At 53.9% G+C, this 18007-nt stretch overlaps 1 protein-coding gene across 1 annotated transcript in view; it reads left to right on the top strand.

Moving 5' to 3' along the window:
* TIMP2 (TIMP metallopeptidase inhibitor 2) overlaps positions 1-16022 on the top strand; it is a 50552-nt gene extending 34530 nt beyond the window's left edge. Inside the window, exons 2-5 of the mRNA XM_045527057.1 lie at positions 3057-3157; positions 4849-4957; positions 11776-11900; positions 13131-16022. Of these exons, the coding sequence (XP_045383013.1) occupies positions 3057-3157; positions 4849-4957; positions 11776-11900; positions 13131-13328 (533 nt within the window). The 3' untranslated portion in view covers positions 13329-16022. The remainder of the gene's footprint in view (positions 1-3056; positions 3158-4848; positions 4958-11775; positions 11901-13130) is intronic.
* The last annotated feature ends 1985 nt before the right edge of the window (positions 16023-18007 follow it).

The following is an 18007-nucleotide window of genomic DNA, read 5'->3' as shown; positions in this document are numbered from 1 at the left end:
CCTCCTCTGCCTCTCTGGGGTCCCCTTTTCTTCCTTCACACCACCTCTCATTTTGCAACGTGGGGGAGGAGGTTCCTACCCTGAATTCCCACCCCGAAGAGTCTGAATTCGGTTCCCTGTGAACAAACTGACGCAGCCCGGCTGGAGATGGAGGGTCTCAGGCTCTGCCTCCCCTTCCCTGCAAGCGTCCGGCTCCTCAGTGCCGGTTAACGCTCTGGTTGAAGCCCCCGAGTCTGCCCCAGGCCCTGGATCCAACCAGTGCCTTCTGCCAGTTGGAGAGGGCCAGCGCGTACCTGCAGCCCTGAAGCACAGCGGGCGCGTTAGGAAGCTGCGTCCGCTCCAGACGTGGGGAGTCTGCTGGGCGTCGTGAGCGGGAGCGAGCGTCCCTGTACCTGAGCGGCGAGATGCGTGTCCCAGTCCCCCAGCCCAGGCATGGGAGAACGTGCCCTGTTCCTCTCTGTGGCGCTGTTTCGTTCACGGTCCTGAGCCGGACGTGCGTTCGTTGCCGGGCACCGCATCCACGCACCTGACCTCTCTAATCCTCACCGCAGCCTCGGGAGGTGCAGGGTCTGCTGCTGGGGTCTCCGTTTTGGACTCTCTGTGAGTACCTGTGGCTCAGCGAAGTCCAGGTTCGCCTCTGAGACCACGCGGCTGGGGCGGCTCACGCGGGATCCGTCCCTGATGCCGCAGCTTTCGAATACGGACCCGGACTCTGCTGGGAGCCTCAGCGGGTTTTGTAAGAGGCCAGCACATGGACCTTAATGCATGGACTGGGATGGAGCCTTTTGGCTGTTGCAGAGTAATTTTTGCTTATTTTCTGATCACATTAGTATGTTGGTTGAATTCTTGTTGTGCACAATAAACCATTGTGCCACATAGCAGACCACTGAAAACCAGTTCCAGAAAGTTCCAAAAGGCATGCAGAATTCAGTAGACTGTAACAAAGTCCAGCTTATTGCTCCTTCTGGAACCATCATATCCTTCTAATTTTGCTGGTTTGCTTTTGAGCTGATGACTTTGCTACCTGAAGAGCAAACTTATGACAGAGTTAATCAGGCATGTTTACTGATTTGCGTAAACTTTTTGCAGCATTGCAATAAGGTATATAGATTAGGCAGGTAATAAGAGGGACCAAAGGGAAACCTCCCCTGAGCCACCAGCCCAGTGTTACCAGGTTCGGCTCGGTTCCATCTGGCTAACATTCTGCAGGTCGAACGCAGCCTCTGCCTGTTAGGGCCTCCCAGGGCCCTGAGCAGACAGGTATCCAGGTGTTGACAGCAGGATGGATGAGAGATGGGGAATATACCAAGTGCTGCAGGAGAACAGAATTTCCTGGAGGAAGACAGAAAAGGGCTATTTTAGCTGGGTCTTGAAGAATGAATAGAAGTTCTCCAGGCAGAAAGGGGGAGATGGTATTTGGGGCAGAGGAAATTTGCCTGTTCAGAAGTGTGGATGTACCTGGGCCGTTCAGGGCGGAGAGTTTTGTGGCCTAGAGGACCCGCAGGAGCAGGGCTCGGAGCTCTCGGGCCACAGCCACCAAGGCACCCGGCTGGCGTCAGGGTGCAGGGTCTCGTGTTCTAGGCAAAGGCAGTGGGCAGCCAAGGAAGATGTTTGGGCTGGAAGGGACGTGAGTATAAAAGGACAGCTGGTGGCAGTGGGTGAGATGATGGTTTCTGGTTGGGGAGGGGACACCGGGCGGCATCTCCTAGATGTGGCTTTTCAGGGTGAGGCCTGGCTTGGCTTGGGAAACAGGAACCTGTGGCCTCAGCCCGTCATGACTCAGCTCCAACAGAAGAACTAAGAATGGGGTTTGGGCCTGGGTGGGGCGGTGGGGCTGTGGCGTGGGGCTCTGGTGCCAGGGTAGGATCCCCAGAGAGCATTTCTGGGGCCCGTGGGGCTGGACGCAGGTAGAGCACCCACGAACCTGGGCCTCCCTGCCTCTGTGGGAAAACACAGCCCCGGCCAGGAGCTTCCAAGAGACTTGAGCTGAGCGCTTGGGGCTGGGGGTGGGAGGCTTCTTTGAGCCTGGTGCTGTCTGCTCCTTACCTCTCTCTTGTGCTCATATCCACCCTAACATGGCACTTACCCAGCGTGACCCTGCACCCCCGAATTTTGGAGGGCAAAGCTTTTAAAGCCATTAAAACAGGCCATGCCCTAAGCTGATAAGCCTTGGAACGGAAAAGGGAGGGCCCTACCCTGAGCCGCCCAAGTGATGGAACAGAGTCCTGGCTTAATTGCTAGCAGAGAGCCCCATGGTGCATGGCCCCTCAGCAGCTGCAGGCTCCAGAACATTCCAGAACCTTCTCAGCCCAACCTCTTCGCTCTCTCCCACCTTTGGTTGTGGCGGGGCTCCTCCTTCTGTTTGACCTCCCTCCTCAGTGTCTGTCCCTTAGGTCTGCCAGCTAAGCCTGCAGGCGTCTCCTAACCGGTATGCACATTCTGACCCTGCCCCATCAGCCCCCAGTGGAATTCGTGTTGCTATAAAGAATCACTCTTAGGACATTTTCTGGGGAAACTTTTAGGACAGATGAGGAGGGCAGCTGGATAGACCTTTTAGATGTAAATATGCCGAGCCCCTTTAAGTTGGCAGTGACCCCTTGTCCTCAGCCCAGAATGGCTTGTTTGCCCGTAGGCTGTGGGTGGGTGTGGTGGGAAGGTCCACCCTTACTGCGTGCTGGGATGCGGGCCTGGGCATCTGTGTGTCTGCCTCCCCAGCCGACACACACACACTGGGGAGAGTGAAGAAGAGCCCAGAGCACTCATGCGTGACATCATGACAGGCTTTGGTCAAGTCAGTGACTGTCCCCCCCTGGCACCGACTCCACCGTGGTCATGAGCTGCCAGCAGGCCCCTGTCCACCAGGAAGGATTCTCGGGGGAGGGGAAGGAGCGCCAGGGCATTGTCTGTCCACTTTCAGGAGTCAGATGCCACTCGGGGTGGGGTTACCCTGTCCCTGGTTCCACAGCTGGGAGGTGAGGGTGGGCCCCGGCCCCCAGCGCCTCCCGCAGGACCCGCGCTCGGGAACCCCGCTCACCTCTGGCCCTTGTGTGTCGCAGTGATCAGGGCCAAGGCAGTCAGCGAGAAGGAGGTGGACTCCGGGAGTGACGTTTACGGCAACCCCATCAAGAGGATTCAGTACGAGATCAAGCAGATAAAGGTAACGTGGCCACTGTGCGGGGGCTCGGGGCTGGGCAGAGCCTGGGTCCCTGGAACACAGCCCGGCCACCTGGGGGGCAGAAATGTGGTCAGGCCACAAATAGATCTCATCTTCCTTAACCCGCACACGCCTGAGAAGTCGTGTGACAACGGTGTGTTCCCGGTGACTTCCATTGTTTGAGAAACACGTTACCTTCATTTGTACGGGTGATCTGTCTGCGGCGTGGCCTCTGCTTGAAGTCCCCAAGTTCACCATTGCGTCCATGGAATGTTCCGTGGTGCCTCTCTGCGGCTGAGCCGTGGGGGATTGGAAGGCTGTGTGGGGGGACTTGGTCGTTGCCCCTGGGAGCCCCCAGCTGGTGTGAGAGAGCGTCACCTGAGTCCCCCAGACTGCAGCGTGTGGTCCACACCTGCTCGCTTTGCATTAAGTTCTAAGAGGAGGGATTTGGCAAAAGGAGGAGTCCCGTGGCCAAGTGTGTTGGAGAAGCTTCCAGAAAGTGGGAAGGGGAGGGAGAATGGCTGGGCCAATTGCTGAGAAGACGAGATGTCAGGTGGGAGGGGCTGCAGGCCGAGGGGAGGAGGGTGGGATTTGTTAGTTTTTCCGTAGTATGCCCGTGTTCGGGGCACATGGGAAGAACACGTGTGACGGGGAGACGGAGTAGGCAGAACATGGTGAGCAGGACCCCGCGCCAGGGCGCAAGGCTGATGCTGCTGTCGTTGACGATAATGAACTTGGTCTACAGGGAGAAGAAAATTCTAGCCTCCAGGTGGAGGGACAGCTCTGTACATGGTAGTTGTCACCATCCATATTTAATTTTGTCACAAAAATAGAAAGCAATAGAAAATGAAGGTGACCAGGAGGTCAGTGGAATGCTCAATTGTCACACCCACGTCACTTAAGCGGGTGACCTAGTCTCTCAGTGCCTGAGTCTCTTGACTGATGAAGCAGGAAACAACCTGCTCTGACGACCTCATCAAGGGGTCGTGACAAAGCAGGTGTTAACGCCACGGAAGTGCTTTAGCCTTTTGGAGAGTGATGTCATTTAGTACGGGACCAGTGTGACCTTGCCTGGTACTGCTTGGAGTGTAGCTCTGGAAGAGCTGGTTGGTCTGACATTAGGGGTGATGCCGCTCGGTTGGGTTTGCTCACTGCCACCCCAGAAAGGCAAGAAAGTACCCCGCGTGCGGGGAAGACGCCGTCCTTCACCCGGCAGCAGGTGTGTTCCAAAGGCTGTAAGCTGCTCAGATGTTGAGAAGTCCAACCTCCCTGGCCCACGGGGTGACATCCTGGTTCCAGGGGTGCCTCTCTGCTCTCGTCCCCATCAGGCAGGCAATGCTTCACCACAGTTCCCGGAACCACGCAAAGGTCGTGGGCCTCCGTGGTGGGCCAGAATCACGAGGGGTGCACGAGCCCCTCCCCAGAGATTCTGAAATGACCTCTTTGTGGTGCAGAAGTATAGTTGGGGGGCAGAAGTACAGTCTGAGAAAGTCCCCTCCAGGTGGCAGGGTTGTGCCCACACCAGGCTGTTGAGGGCCTGCAGACGATCACTTAGGAGCGGGAACGGTGGCCTCTGATCCCCGGGTCTCGCACTCGTCCAACCTCCTCCGTGTCGGCAGCACCGTGGGGAGGGGCGGGCCGCCGTGATGTTCCCGGCCCATCTCCGCTTAATCTCCTCTTGCTTGTCTTTCCAGATGTTCAAAGGGCCCGAGAAAGACATAGAGTTCATCTACACGGCCCCCTCCTCGGCAGTGTGTGGGGTCTCGCTGGACGTCGGCGGGAAGAAGGAGTATCTCATCGCAGGTGTGTCCGAGCGCAGGTGTCGTCCCCCTGGCTCCCAGGGTTGGGGGCAGGTTAGCTTGAGGGACCGCCAGGCGGTGGACAGAGCCCTGCCACCGTGAGCAGTGCTGTTCAGAAGTTTCGGGCCCTCCCTGCTATCTCCTGTCAGGGAAGCCCGGTGAGCCTTCACCCACCTGCCGGTGGTGTTCCTCCGGTTAGAACCGTGTGACTCGATGGGAAGAAACAAAGTAAAGCAACATGCGTAGGGAATTTCACATTGGAAAAAGGAGAATGTTTTTGCCTTTTTTTTTTTTTAAGACAGAGTCTCGTTCCATCACCCAGGCTGGAGTGCAGTGGTGTCATCATAGCTCACTGCAGCCTCCAGCTCCTGGGCTCAAGTGACCCTCCTGCTACTTTGTGTCTCTATGAGTCTGACTACTCCAGAGACGTCTTAGAAGTAGAATTATAGAGCATTCGTCCTCTGTGTCTGCTTATTTCACTTAGCTTAATGTTTTCAAGGTTCATTCGAGTTGTAGCGTGTGTCAGAATTTCCTTCCTTTTTAAGGCTGAATAATATTTCATCGTATGGCTATAGTGCATTTTGTTGATCATTGCATCTCTTTTTTTTTATATATGTTTTTATTCTTAAATAAGTTATTTCCCTTTACTTCTTCCTACCACCTCTCTGCCTGCTCAGCCGGGCTTCTCCCCAGGTGTGCGGACGGGATTCTCCACCCCGGCACTGTCGGCGTTCTTGGTTGTGGGGGCCATCTCAGGCATGGGAGGATGTTTAGCTACATTTCTGGCCTTCACACATTAGATGCCATAGCACCCCCTCAAGTTGTGGGGTCTCCAGACGTGGCCAGAAGTCCCTGGTGAGGGGCGGATTGCCCTGGTTGAAAACCACGGGCCTAACAGAACGTTTTCGGTGGTGGGAATGGTCCGTGTCTACACCGTCCGGTATGGCCAGTGCAGCTGAGGAACTGAATTGTAAATTTTATTTCCTTTCAATTAATTTGAATTTGAATGCAAACAGCCACATGTGGCTGGCGGCCACCACACTGGACACGGCTTTCTCAGCCGGTTAAAGAGTATTACTCCCCTCTTCCTGGGGAAAGCAGGGGTCGGATCACAAACTTAAGAAAAAGGAAGAGCCAAGACAACTACCCTAGACTGGCCCTATGTTTTGTTCCAAGATCCAAATTTAATCATAAACGTAAACTCTGAATCCAGATATCCATGATTTGGTGGATTGTCTTCTGTCTCAGGGTGTATGTACCTTTTTTCTCTTCCGTTGAGAGTATTTACAAACCAAGACACACTCAGCAGCGCCTGCCAGGTGCCCGGCCCTGTGCTAGGAGCAGCTGGAGATTCCAGAGGAGCCTTTGGCTCCTACATTCAGGGCTGCAAGAACATTCCCGCTAGGGATTGGAACATAAGTCAGAGAAAGTGGGCAGGTTTCATTGTGGAGCATTGTGACTGGTGAGCAGGTGCTTAGAAGGTCCAAGGGCCCAGAAGACTGACTGTTGGGAGCAGGTGTCGACCTTGGCCGTGGATGGGAAGGGGGTCACTGCAGGGAGTGGGACTGAGACGGCCTCTGTTGTCTCCCCTTGGGTAACATCCTTCCTCCCGTCCTCAAAATGCTCATAGCAGCTGATTCCCTGGGGGCCTTGGGCCGTCAAGACTTCTGTTCTTCTCCTTGGGGATATTGGGAGATTTTTTCCTTCTTTTTCTTACGCATTTCTGAACTTCCTGATGAGTTTTATTGGGGGCATCTTTCTTTTAACAGCTTTATTGAGATGTGATTCACACACCATTCAATTTACCTATTGAAAATCTGCAGCTCAGTGGTTTTAGTATATTGAGAATTGCACAGCCATCAACACGGACGGAGAGACACTGCACCCTTCAGCTGTCACTCTCCTAAGCCCCGTCCTCCCCCACGCCCAGCCCCGCACACGCACCGATCTGCCTCCGTCCCGTCGGCTTCCCTGTTCCAGACTTTCACACGCATGGAATCGTGCAACACGTGGTCTTTGTAACTGGCTTTCTTCACGCAGCATGATGTTTCAGGGTTCACCCATGTGATAGCATGTGTCAGCATTTTGTTCCCTTTTGTGATAACAACATTCCGTTGTGCGGCTAGGGCACATGTTGTTTATCTGTTCATCATTTCCTGGGCATCTGGGTTGTTTCCACCTTTTTGCTATCATGCCTAATGCTACAGTGAACGTCTGCTTTTGCAGGAGCTTTTGCAGGGACATTCTCGTTTTTCTTGGTGTGTCCCTAAGAGTGGAATTGCAGTGGCCCAAGGTGACTCTGGGTTTATAATCACTGACTGGGGAGCTGCCAGCGTGTTTTCCAAAGCAGCCGCACCATTTTACGTTCCCAGTCTCTATTATTTTTACAATAGGAAAAATAAAATAAAATGGAGCAGAGTAAGGGGACCAAATCACGCATGGTGCAGAGATCTTACACGCTGATGCCACTGGTGCCATCGTAATAATGCGGAGACGGCAGCAAGCTGGTGCAGTCACATGGCGCACACAGTGGCACGTGGCGCGGGTGCAGGTGTCCGGCGTCCGGGGCCTGCTGCGGCACGTGCACAGGGACAGCCTGGAAGGTCTGCAGTGTGTTGGCATCTACTATATAGCCTTTTTAATACTTTCCTATGTTTGCTAAACTTTACAAAATTTTTGCATGTATTTTTTATGATGATAAAAATAAGATCTGGAGAGAAGATACAGGCTACGGAACCTTCCGTGGTGCAGGGAACTGGCTGCCCTGACACATCCACGGCTTCCCGTTTTCTGCATCATCTTTTTATCCCGGTCCCTATGCAGCACCCTGTAAAGCCAGAGCCTCGGGGCCCAGCTCCGGCTCCTCACACTGCCCCCCAGGGGCAGCCTGGCCAAACTGCAGGGCCAGGAAAGGAAGGAGGGCTGTCCTGTTCACAGGTGGACTCCTGGGTGGTCCAGTGACCTTGGCCTGGGCCAGCCGCCACCCCCAGGCACACCCAGCTGAACCACACCCACACTGAGGCTCTGTCGCCCACGGCTCGAGCACCTCCCTGTTCACGGGAGTGCCCTTTTCCTGGGCACTAGGAGGCAGGTGTTTTCCAGATGCTTCTCACGCAGATTCCATTCGACCCCCGCAGCCTCCCTGTCATAAAGGTAAAGGTGCTGTTTTTGTCCCCGTTTCACAGCTGAGCCAGCCGGAGCAGGAGACGTTTGCTCCCCGTGCAGTGGCTGTGCGCCGGGCCCACCTGCCCTGGCTGGAGAGCCGGTGGTTAAACTTCTAGTTTTTCAGCTGGGTGCGGTGGCTCACGCCTGTAACCCCAGCACTTGGGTAGGATGAGGTGGGGTCGGAGGGGCCGTGCCTCCTGCGGGGAAAGCTGCAGTCTATAGCAGCCGCTGATTTCTGCAGTCAAAATACCCCGTCCTGGCTGATTTCCAGATGCCAGCATGACATCGACTAGCTCATAAAGCTAAAAAAAAAGCCTTGAACTCCTGGGCCCAAGCTATCCTCCCGCCTCAGCCTCCCGAGTAGCTGGAACCACAGGCGCCACCATCATGCTCAGCTAATTTTTCTATTTTTTGTAGAGATGGGGGGTCTCACTGTATCACCCAGGCTGGTCTCAAACTCCTGGGCTCAAGTGATCCTCCCGCCTCATCCTCCCAAAGTGCTGGCCAGACTACGTACTCACACAGGTGGAGTCAGACGTCCCTGCGTGGCTGACTTGTTTTGCTCAGCATCATGTCCTCAGGCTCCACCCATGTTGCAGAATGTGTCAGAATTTCCTTCGTTTTTACATACATATATTTTTATTTCAAACTAGTTTGTTTTCAAACTAGGTGATGTTTTTCTCAGTTGAGCCCTACGTATGTTTCCATACTGTTAACGTTTCCATTAACTTTACCGCCCGGACACGCCTGTCTCCACGAGGCACTGGGAAGTCTGATGATGCTGTAGATTTAAAGCTGCCCATGGTAACACTCCTTGTCAGGAGAAGATGGAAGGTGACACAGTGAGATGCCCACGTGGGGGCTTGAAAAACACACCTGCTTGAGTTTGCACCTGTGCTCTGACCCCTGACCGGCTGGTGTGCTTCTCGGGTGACTTTAACTGTCTGTGCCTCCTGCGCCCGTCAGTGGACAGGGACGATGACAATAGCGTCTGCCCCACAAGGTTGTTGGGATGCTGGGTCCCTTGGTTGGGGCTTACTCGGGGGTAGCTAATAATTTTATTTCTAAATTAGAGGTGGCAGTGACGTGCACATGTAGCACGGCATGAATGAGAAGCTAATGAGCTGAGATGGAATCGTAGCTGAGGTCTAAGAAGAGCTAGGTTAGCGCGCAGCAGAATTAGTGAGAAGGTTCTGCTGGAAGGGTATTTATTGCCCCTGTGGTTTGGAGAGGAAGGATCCTAAGCAGGACACTGTCACTGAAAGATCCTGAGACAGGGGTGTGCTTGATGTCCTCATTGCTCTGTTTTGAAGACCGTTCTTTGGGCCACTCTGCCATGAGACTACCTGCCCATAGGCCGGCTGACTCGTCACACATCTGCTCCTTACTTCATCCCCTCTCCTCGGGACGGGGTGAGGTCATTATGGCAATGGTGGCTGACTCACCCCGCTGCCGGAGGAGCCGCTGTAATCTGACTTCTTTCCCAAGCTCGGTCAGATGACTCCAGATTGAATCTGAGGCGCAGAACCTAGACCCAGTTCGCCTGGAGTCCGGATGGGCCCCTCAGCCACGGCTAACCAGAAATCACAGGGCGCAGCGAGCCGCTCAGCCAGCGCTGGCTGCGGCCACGGTGACCACATGGCCTGAGGCAGACCACCCCTTCTTGGGCTGGTGACTCAGCTTCACATGTCAAGCCGGGCACCGTGAGACCCGTGTTTGGGAACTCTTATGGAGCTGGCCCTGTAATTTTCTTCTTCAGTCTTCTTCTCCGAGAGGAAAAATAAACACAGAACCCTCAGTTACAAATTTTAATTAATTCCTGTTTTTCTATATCCAAGACTCATGCTTTGCTTTTCTCCAAGACAGACAGAAGGAGAATGTTGCGGCAGATGCTCATGTCACGTGTGCCCAGCAAGTCTTAATTAAACTAAACAGAGTCTTTTAACATTCTGAGATGCTGCAGCATTGATATGTGACAACCAAGGTGCACGTTAGCCCGGTAACCGGGGCCACTGAAAAGAGACAGTTTGCATTTTGTCTCCACTTCCTGCCATTGCCTCCTTCGGTGGAAGCTTGACTTGGTGGTGACAGGCCAAAAGAGAAAATAGCAGAGAAAGACAAAATATGAAGCAAATTGTTAGAACAGACACAGCCTGTGTCATCAGTGTACTTTTATTGAGCAACTACTATGCAGATGCAAAAGGGTTAAGACACAACGCTTACCCGTCAAGCTTACTGCTAGTATCTGTTCAAGGAGCCAGGTGCATCATAAAGGCAGGTAAGAACAAAGAGTGGGACACGGATGCTCATCAAGTGACACAGGAGGAATCGCCATAGAAGTTTGGAGGTGCAGCCAGGATAGAAACTGGGCCTGTGTGTGACGATTAATGACCGGGCAGGGCCGCAGCGCACCTGCACGGCGCTCAGTGCAGAATGAGCCAGGAGGCAGGAACGAGGGCTCTGCCGTCTGTCCGCTTCGCTCCTTCCTCATCCACGCTGAAGTCACAGAAAATAGCTACAGCTTTAGGAAAAAAAGCCAAATATCTGTTTTTGAAGTGCTCAAGGCCACCCAAACACTTGCCTTTTAAGTTATAGGATTCAGAATAAGTTCTCCGCAGTCATCCTGCTTCTTGATCCTCTTCTTCACCTGGATGTCACACACGGCTGAACAGCCGCGGCCCAGACAGAAGCAGGAGTGTCAGGGAGTCTGCACAGCAAATGCAGTGTGCCACCCCCCCCCATGTCACTCGGGCCTGCTGTGTGCCTCGGGCAGGCCAGGCCGTGTTTCCCAGGGCTGCAGGTCACAGTTCTGTCAGTTTGTGACGAAGGCTCGGGGGACAAGCTGCGTCATGACTTCACTGAGCCGTGTTTCTATTAATATTAGTGGATTGTCCGTAGCCAGTGCTGGGGCTGACATCATTAAGTCGGATGCCCTGGGGCTTTGTCAAGCGCAGGTGCCCGGGGCACAGCCTGAGGCTCCGTCTGCTTCTCAGGGACGTCGGCCTTTGCCAGAGCTCGTCACCCGGCACTTGTGTCTCTGCAAGGTGCCATCGTAGCAGGAGGGATGAGTTTTTACATGACCTCCGTGGCTGTCGTTGGGTTGTCATTCTCTAGAACACACGTGTTTGTTCTTCTCCTGCGTGAATCACGCCAAGGCTGTCACCAGTGTCTATCTTCAGCGAAGGGAGGGGGCTGAGTCAGGAGCCTGGGGTGCAAGAAACGCACAGCACCCCATCCTGCGCCATGCAGCAAGTTCAGAGCGGATTTCTAATGTTTAACAATTCCTTGTTTTTCCTATTCGTGATGGAAAAATGCAGAACTGCAAGTTCAACATCAAATAGGAGCAATGCCTGAGAATAACTAGTGAAAAAAAGAGGAAACAGTGCAGTCTATGTACCATACGATCACTGGTGTGTGAGTGTCAGGAGGAAACCTATCAAAATACTGGCTGTAGCTAAAGAAAACAGGGAGTTTCTTCCTGGGTTGTTTCCTATGCTTTCTAAGTTTTCCACAGTGAAAGCGCATTATTTAAACTTAGAATAAAGCATCCACGGGATTGTTAGAACCGAATCCCAACCCCCGCGCCGCACCCAGACATAGGCGGCGGGTGGAGGGTCTGGTTCCTCGCCCTGAGCTGGCTGTGCTGTCTCTCCTCAGGAAAAGCCGAGGGGGACGGCAAGATGCACATCACCCTCTGTGACTTCATCGTGCCCTGGGACACCCTGAGCAGCACCCAGAAGAAGAGCCTGAACCACAGGTACCAGATGGGCTGCGAGTGCAAGGTAAGCGGGACCCGCCTCTGGGGTCTGCCCTGTCGCCACAGCGATGGCTGGGGTTCTGGTCCCCGGCTTTCCCGGGCCTCTCGGTCCACTGGGTCCTGGCAAGGGACGGCCTCCCCAGGGGCGAGGCTGTCTAGCGGGGGGCAGAGCCTTTGGCTCCCGGTCCCCGGACAGCCCTGAGAGGCAGCTCTGTCAAGGGATAATTGCGAGGTAACAGAATCTGAGGGTCAACGCACAGTCCGCCCATGTGGCCTGTAGCTTCCAGAAAAAGGAACTTCATGGGGAAAACGCGGTCCTGTCGGTATTTTTCTACAGCCGTATGAGTGCAAACACTTGTGTGCCTCGTGAGGGAGCACCGCGGGTGTGACACTTTTCCCAACATGGCAGACATTTCCACACGTGGGTCCGTGTCGATGTGGGACCCGTGTTTTGAGAGCACCAGAGACGCCGCCTCTCTTCCCCAGCTCCCGCGGGGGCTGCGCCACGCCACGGCCCCGATGCCGGCTCTCGGGGGGACCGGCTGTGGGGGACGAGAGCGTCTCCAGGCTTGGGTCACAAACCTGCCGCCACCACCGTGCCCCACCCCCAGGAGCACTGCCGAGCAGCACCCCCGTGTCACCAGAAGTGAGCCTGGGACCCGGCGGTGCTGCCCCGCGGCGGCCACTGTCTCTTGTGACCGCCTCCAGCCCGCACCTGGCACGTTCAGAGCGGGAACTCCCAGCTGGTGGCCTCCAGAACGCCTCTGCCATAGCGTGAGATCAAACACCACGTCCTTCCTTCTTCCTTACACGGCCACGGAGGTGGCCACCCTCTTGTGGCCTTGGGTTCCTTTGCCAAAATGCTAGTTGCCGCTGCCCTCGAGGCTTGGGCTGGAGGGCCAGGTGCGGGCCGTTTCTCTGGCTCCCGGAAACTGAGGGCCCTTGGTAGCTGCCACGCGCCCGAGAGGGCGAGGCTAAGCGGGAGCCCCGCCGTGCTCAAGGAAGGCCGACCGGAGGGCCCAAAGCGGGGGCCTCTGTAGCAGTAACAGGTGTACAGGTGGGTGGGTACAGGGGCGGGGGGTGCACAGGCTTCATGCCCGGCCCCGACCCCCCCCAGGCAGCCCACCGGCTCCTGCACGGAGAGCTTGCAACTCAAGAAAGGCTGCTGTCCTTGAACGCCGTGGGCAGGCACATCGCTAGTTCTAGAGACGCCTCCGAGCGGCCCGACTAACCCTCGTCATGTGCCCCTTTCTAGATCACACGCTGCCCCATGATCCCCTGCTACATCTCCTCCCCGGACGAGTGCCTCTGGATGGACTGGGTCACGGAGAAGAACATCAACGGGCACCAGGCCAAGTTCTTCGCCTGCATCAAGAGAAGCGACGGCTCCTGTGCGTGGTACCGCGGGGCGGCGCCCCCCAAGCAGGAGTTTCTTGACATCGAGGACCCGTAAGCAGGCGACAGCATCCCTGTGGCCGACTGAAAAGCCTCCAAGGGTTTAGACTGGTCCAGCTCTGACATCCCTTCCTGGAAACAGCATGAATAAAACAGTCATCCACGCGGGTCCACATTAGTATGATTCCACCCCCACCCCATTTTCCTTTTAGACACAGTTGTGGGTCTGGAGGGAGAGGCGGGCCCGCCCCCCCCCCCCACTCCCTCTGCAGCCTGGCACTATGTCCCAGGACTATGTCCTGGTCTCTGGTGCTGAGGTGCAGGCGGGGGCAGGACACACGGACTCCCTCCCGGGCCCTGCCTGGGCACCGCCGCGGATGCTGTGCAGGCCTGGTTAGGGCCGAGCCAGGAAACGTGCATTTTGCAGAAATGTTTGAGGGGTTGTTGCGAGACTGTGTAGCAGGCCTACCAGGTCCCTTTCACCTGAGGGGGCATGTCCCTCGTTTCTGCAGCTGCCACACCTCTGGTCCCAGGTAGCATTCCTGCCCCCTTGCAAGTGCCCCCATCTCCCCTGTGCCCACCAGGGACTCCCGGCACCTGTGACTCCCCCAAGTCCAGGAGTAGCCCCAGAACCAGTGGCCTGTTCTTGAAGGAACCCCACTTAATCTTGTTCACCCACAGAGCCCAGTGGGAGCCTCCCTTCGAGCCGAGGAGAGATGTGGGAGCCAGAGGCCTCACTGAGCCATGTTTCAGTTTCAGCCACCTCCTGTGGGTCCCCCCCAAATGCCCCGACCCAGGGGGGTCTGTGAGACCCTGTCCTGAGGGCAGGCACCTGGGGGCTGAGAGGCTGCCCTTACAGCTCCCTCCTAAGCTTCCGAGTGCTCCTGCTTCCTCCCCTGCTGGCATCAGGTGTCTGGATGGGGTCGCACGGCTTGGCTTTGCCCGGGGCTGTGCAGGGCCGGTGGCGGGGGCTGGCTGTGCTCCCTGCTCACCTCCTGAAGACAGAAAAAGCTGGGTCTCACTGTGCCCCGACAGGGTTAGCACAATCAGCCACCGTTCTATGCATGGATTTCTGCAGGTGACGTTAGCCAAGCATATTAAGAAGTCCGACCTAGGAAGGGAAGAATTTTGGAGGTAGGTAGCTCTGGTGACACCTCACTTCTTTCTGAGCCTCCAGGGCACTACAGCCCGTGTTAAGAGACATCTCATTTCTCTAAAGGTGAATTCTCAGATAACACGTGACCTGAGTTGCAGGTATACCAACTTCTGCTTGTATTCCTTATCTTACAAAGATCACCCGGTTAAGAAACTTCTTAGGGAACCTATGTGTTCTCTAAGGATGGTTTTCTGATGCCAGTAAAGTGGGAGTTAAGATAGGCACAACTTCCTCAATAATGCTAAAGATAATCTCTTTTTTCCTCCTACCAGTGTTATAAAGGTAAACTGTTCTGAGGACACACGTGCACATTATGCTAACATGCACACACAGGGGCACCCACACACGTGCACACGGGCGCACACACAGTGAAACTGAAGTCGGGCAGCCTGTGAGTGGTCCTTCTGCAAAATGCTTCCCAATCTTCTCAGCCTCCTCTATTCTGCAGCGACCCCAAAGCAACTGTAAGACTCCTGACCCCCGGGTGGCATGTCGCCCCCGTGCCCGCACGGGACCCGGTCAGCACAGATCTCGATGACTTCCCTTTCCGGGGCGGGCTGGGGACCACCCAGGCATCAGCTCCTGCCCCAAGGGCGTTTCATGCTGTGTAGTAGTAAGAAGTTGGTGAGATGTCATAATGGACCAGTCGTGTGATTTCAGTATATACAACACCAGACCCTCCAATCACTATGACACCCCACCCCCGTTCGCTTCCTGTATGGTGATATCATATGTAACACTTACTCCTGTTTCTGCTGATTTTTAAGATGTTTTGGTTTGTTTCTGACATCCGCTGTAATCATCCCTGTGCTGTGTTTTATTACCCTTGGCAGGCGTTAGACTTGCACTTTTTAAAAAAAGGTTTCTGCGTCGTGGAAGCGTTTGGCCCAGAGCGGAAGGGGCGGCGTGCTCGCCAGCCTGTGACGGTGGATTCCTTCAGAGCTTTTCTGCAGTTTTTGGAGTAGCTTTGCCTTTTTCCCCACCTCCCACCTTTGGTTTTCTGGTTCAAATTATTACAAAGTAAAGGATCTTTGAGTAGGGTTCTAAAAGATGGTCTTTATATTTGATCCACGCACATTGGTCTTCTAACCATGCTGAGCAGAAAAAAAACAAACAACAGATCAAGATGAAGTGCCTGGTGGCAGCTGAGAGACGGAGCCACTCAGATGCCTTCACGGTAAAGGACTGCAATATAGATACAGTCTGAGCAGGACCACGCGGCGCCGTTTAATTTATGTTATATTCTAAGCGCTGCTTCCTCCCTCTGTTCTTTTCATCCTGCAAGCAACTCAAAATATTTAAAATAAAGTTTACATTGTAGCTATTTTCAAATCTTTGCTTGATAAGTATTAAGAAATATCGGACTTGCTGCCATAATTTAAAGCTTTGTTGATTTTGTTTGTTTTTGTTTGGATTTGGGGGGGCGGGGGGAGCAATGTGTTTATGCTGGAGTGTGAAGTCTGAGACCTTCCCGTGCTGGGAACACATTGAGAGTTGTTGGAAGTCGACAAGCAGACTGCGCATGTCCCTGACGCTTTGTATCATTCCTGAGTGATCACTCGGTCCACGGACAATAAACAGTATTATCAAAGAGAATGTTGCCTCTCTCTGTGTCACTGTGTCTGGCGTTTGGAGCTGCCACTTTCTAGCTCACCAGTGGGGTGAGGGCTGGGCATGGTGGCTCACGCCTGTAAATGCCTGCACCCTGGGTGGCCGAGGTGGGAGGATGGCTTGAGGCCAGGAGTTCGAGGCTGCGGTGAGCTATGATGACACCACTGTACCTCAGCCTGGGTGACAGCGAGACCCTGTGTCTTTTAAAAAAATGTGAGCCCCTACCTGCAAATAAGCTTGTCCCATCTGGGAAGGGGGGTGTCCCCATGTCCTCTAGAGAAACAGGCCTGGGTGCTTTGAAGCCAGCGTGGGCCGCAGCAGAGACTGGAGCACACAAAAGTGAATGTGGTGTCCTTCGGTGGGCAGAGGTAGTAGCCTGTGACAGGGTCTTCTCCCTTCCGCAGGTGCCTCCAGCGTTTGTTAGGGAGCATCCCAACGTCCACAGCCATAGAGAGACGCGGAGCCACGCGATCCTCTCTCGGCTTTGACGGCGAGCGGTTCGTGGCAGCGTTCGTCCTTCTGTGCCCACCACGCCTGCTCCCCAGCCACCCTGCTGGAGATCATTTGGAAGGAGAAATTCCAGGCATCAAACAGTTTGATTTGTAAATATTTCAGTACATACAGCTAAAAATAACTATTTTAAAAATATTTCCAAAATAGCCTTATCACACCTTAAAAACTTATCTGGAATTCATTGACATCATCAAACATCTAGTCAGTGTCCCAACATCTCTGTCTCATAAAAAAATGCTTTTTCATGGTTTATTGGCTGGAAGAGGACCCACATACGACCCAGACACTGCAGCTGGTCGACACATCGCTCGGGTCTCTTATTCTACAGGTTTCTCCTCCCGGGGCCCTCACCCATTTCCTGCTGGGAAAAGATGGTGCCATCTCCATTTAAATTTTAACCAAAAGTCTCGTATTATTCCAAGTCACCATATGAACATTCTTTCCTGGGGTATTTGAACAGTTGCCTGCCCTCTGGCCCGTGCAGAATTTGTTACTCAGGGACAGCTGGAGGAATTGTGTTTCCTGTTCTGTGCAGCAACTGCCTAAAACGCAAGAACAAACTCAGCGATGCCTTTTTGAAGCAGTAAAGAGTTGGTGGGACAAAGTTTGCACCAATGTCTGTGTCACAAGACATTAAATGCCAACCACTTAACATCATCTATTGCAGAGATATTTGGATTGTTTTTTCCATATGGCTAAAGATATAGGGAAAGTGGTGCAGTGGCACATTATAATAGTCATACAAAAACTTTCGGGGTCATATAAATAAATAACCTTACTTGGCGTTTGCAGGCCACATTTGGGGTCTGAGCAGACAACACACCAGATGATGGCTGCTCATTTCATTTGTTTTACGCTTAGGTCAAACATGACTTTAAAAAAAGCTCGTTACGGAAATTTTTAAACATATACAAACATGCAGGGTCGTGCCTGTAATCTTAGCACTCTGGGAGGCCGAGGCAGGGAGGATTGCTTAAGCTCAGGAGTTTGAGACCAGCCTGAGAAAAAGCAAGCCTATGTCTACAAAAATAGAAAAATTAGCCAGGTGTGGTGGCGCCTGTTGTCCCAGCTACTCGGGAGGCTGAGGCAGGAGGATGGCTTGAGCTCAGGACTTTGAGGTTGCTGTGAGCTAGGCTGACGCCACCACACTCTAGCGGAGGCAACAGAGTGAGACTCTGTCTTAGAAAAATGCATTAGACTCTGCATTAGGATAATGCAGGGAATCGTATAACAAACTGCATGTGTCCATGCTCCAGTTTCAACAATTACCCAAGTTTTGTCGATCTTTGCAAACAGTTTTAAATTGGTTTGTAGCCCCACAGATGGGGTGCCCAAGATTGTCAGGGACACCAGGAGACACCATTGTTTCCTCCTCTGTCTTGCTCATTCCACGAAGGAAAATCGAATGGGACAACTGTGGGCCGCCTGGCTCAATGGTCAAAACACTCACGGACAGA

The sequence above is a fragment of the Lemur catta genome, chromosome 15 (assembly GCF_020740605.2).
Source record: "Lemur catta isolate mLemCat1 chromosome 15, mLemCat1.pri, whole genome shotgun sequence".
NCBI classification, from domain to species: Eukaryota; Metazoa; Chordata; class Mammalia; order Primates; family Lemuridae; genus Lemur; species Lemur catta.
This window is presented reverse-complemented; position numbering and strand designations above follow the sequence as displayed.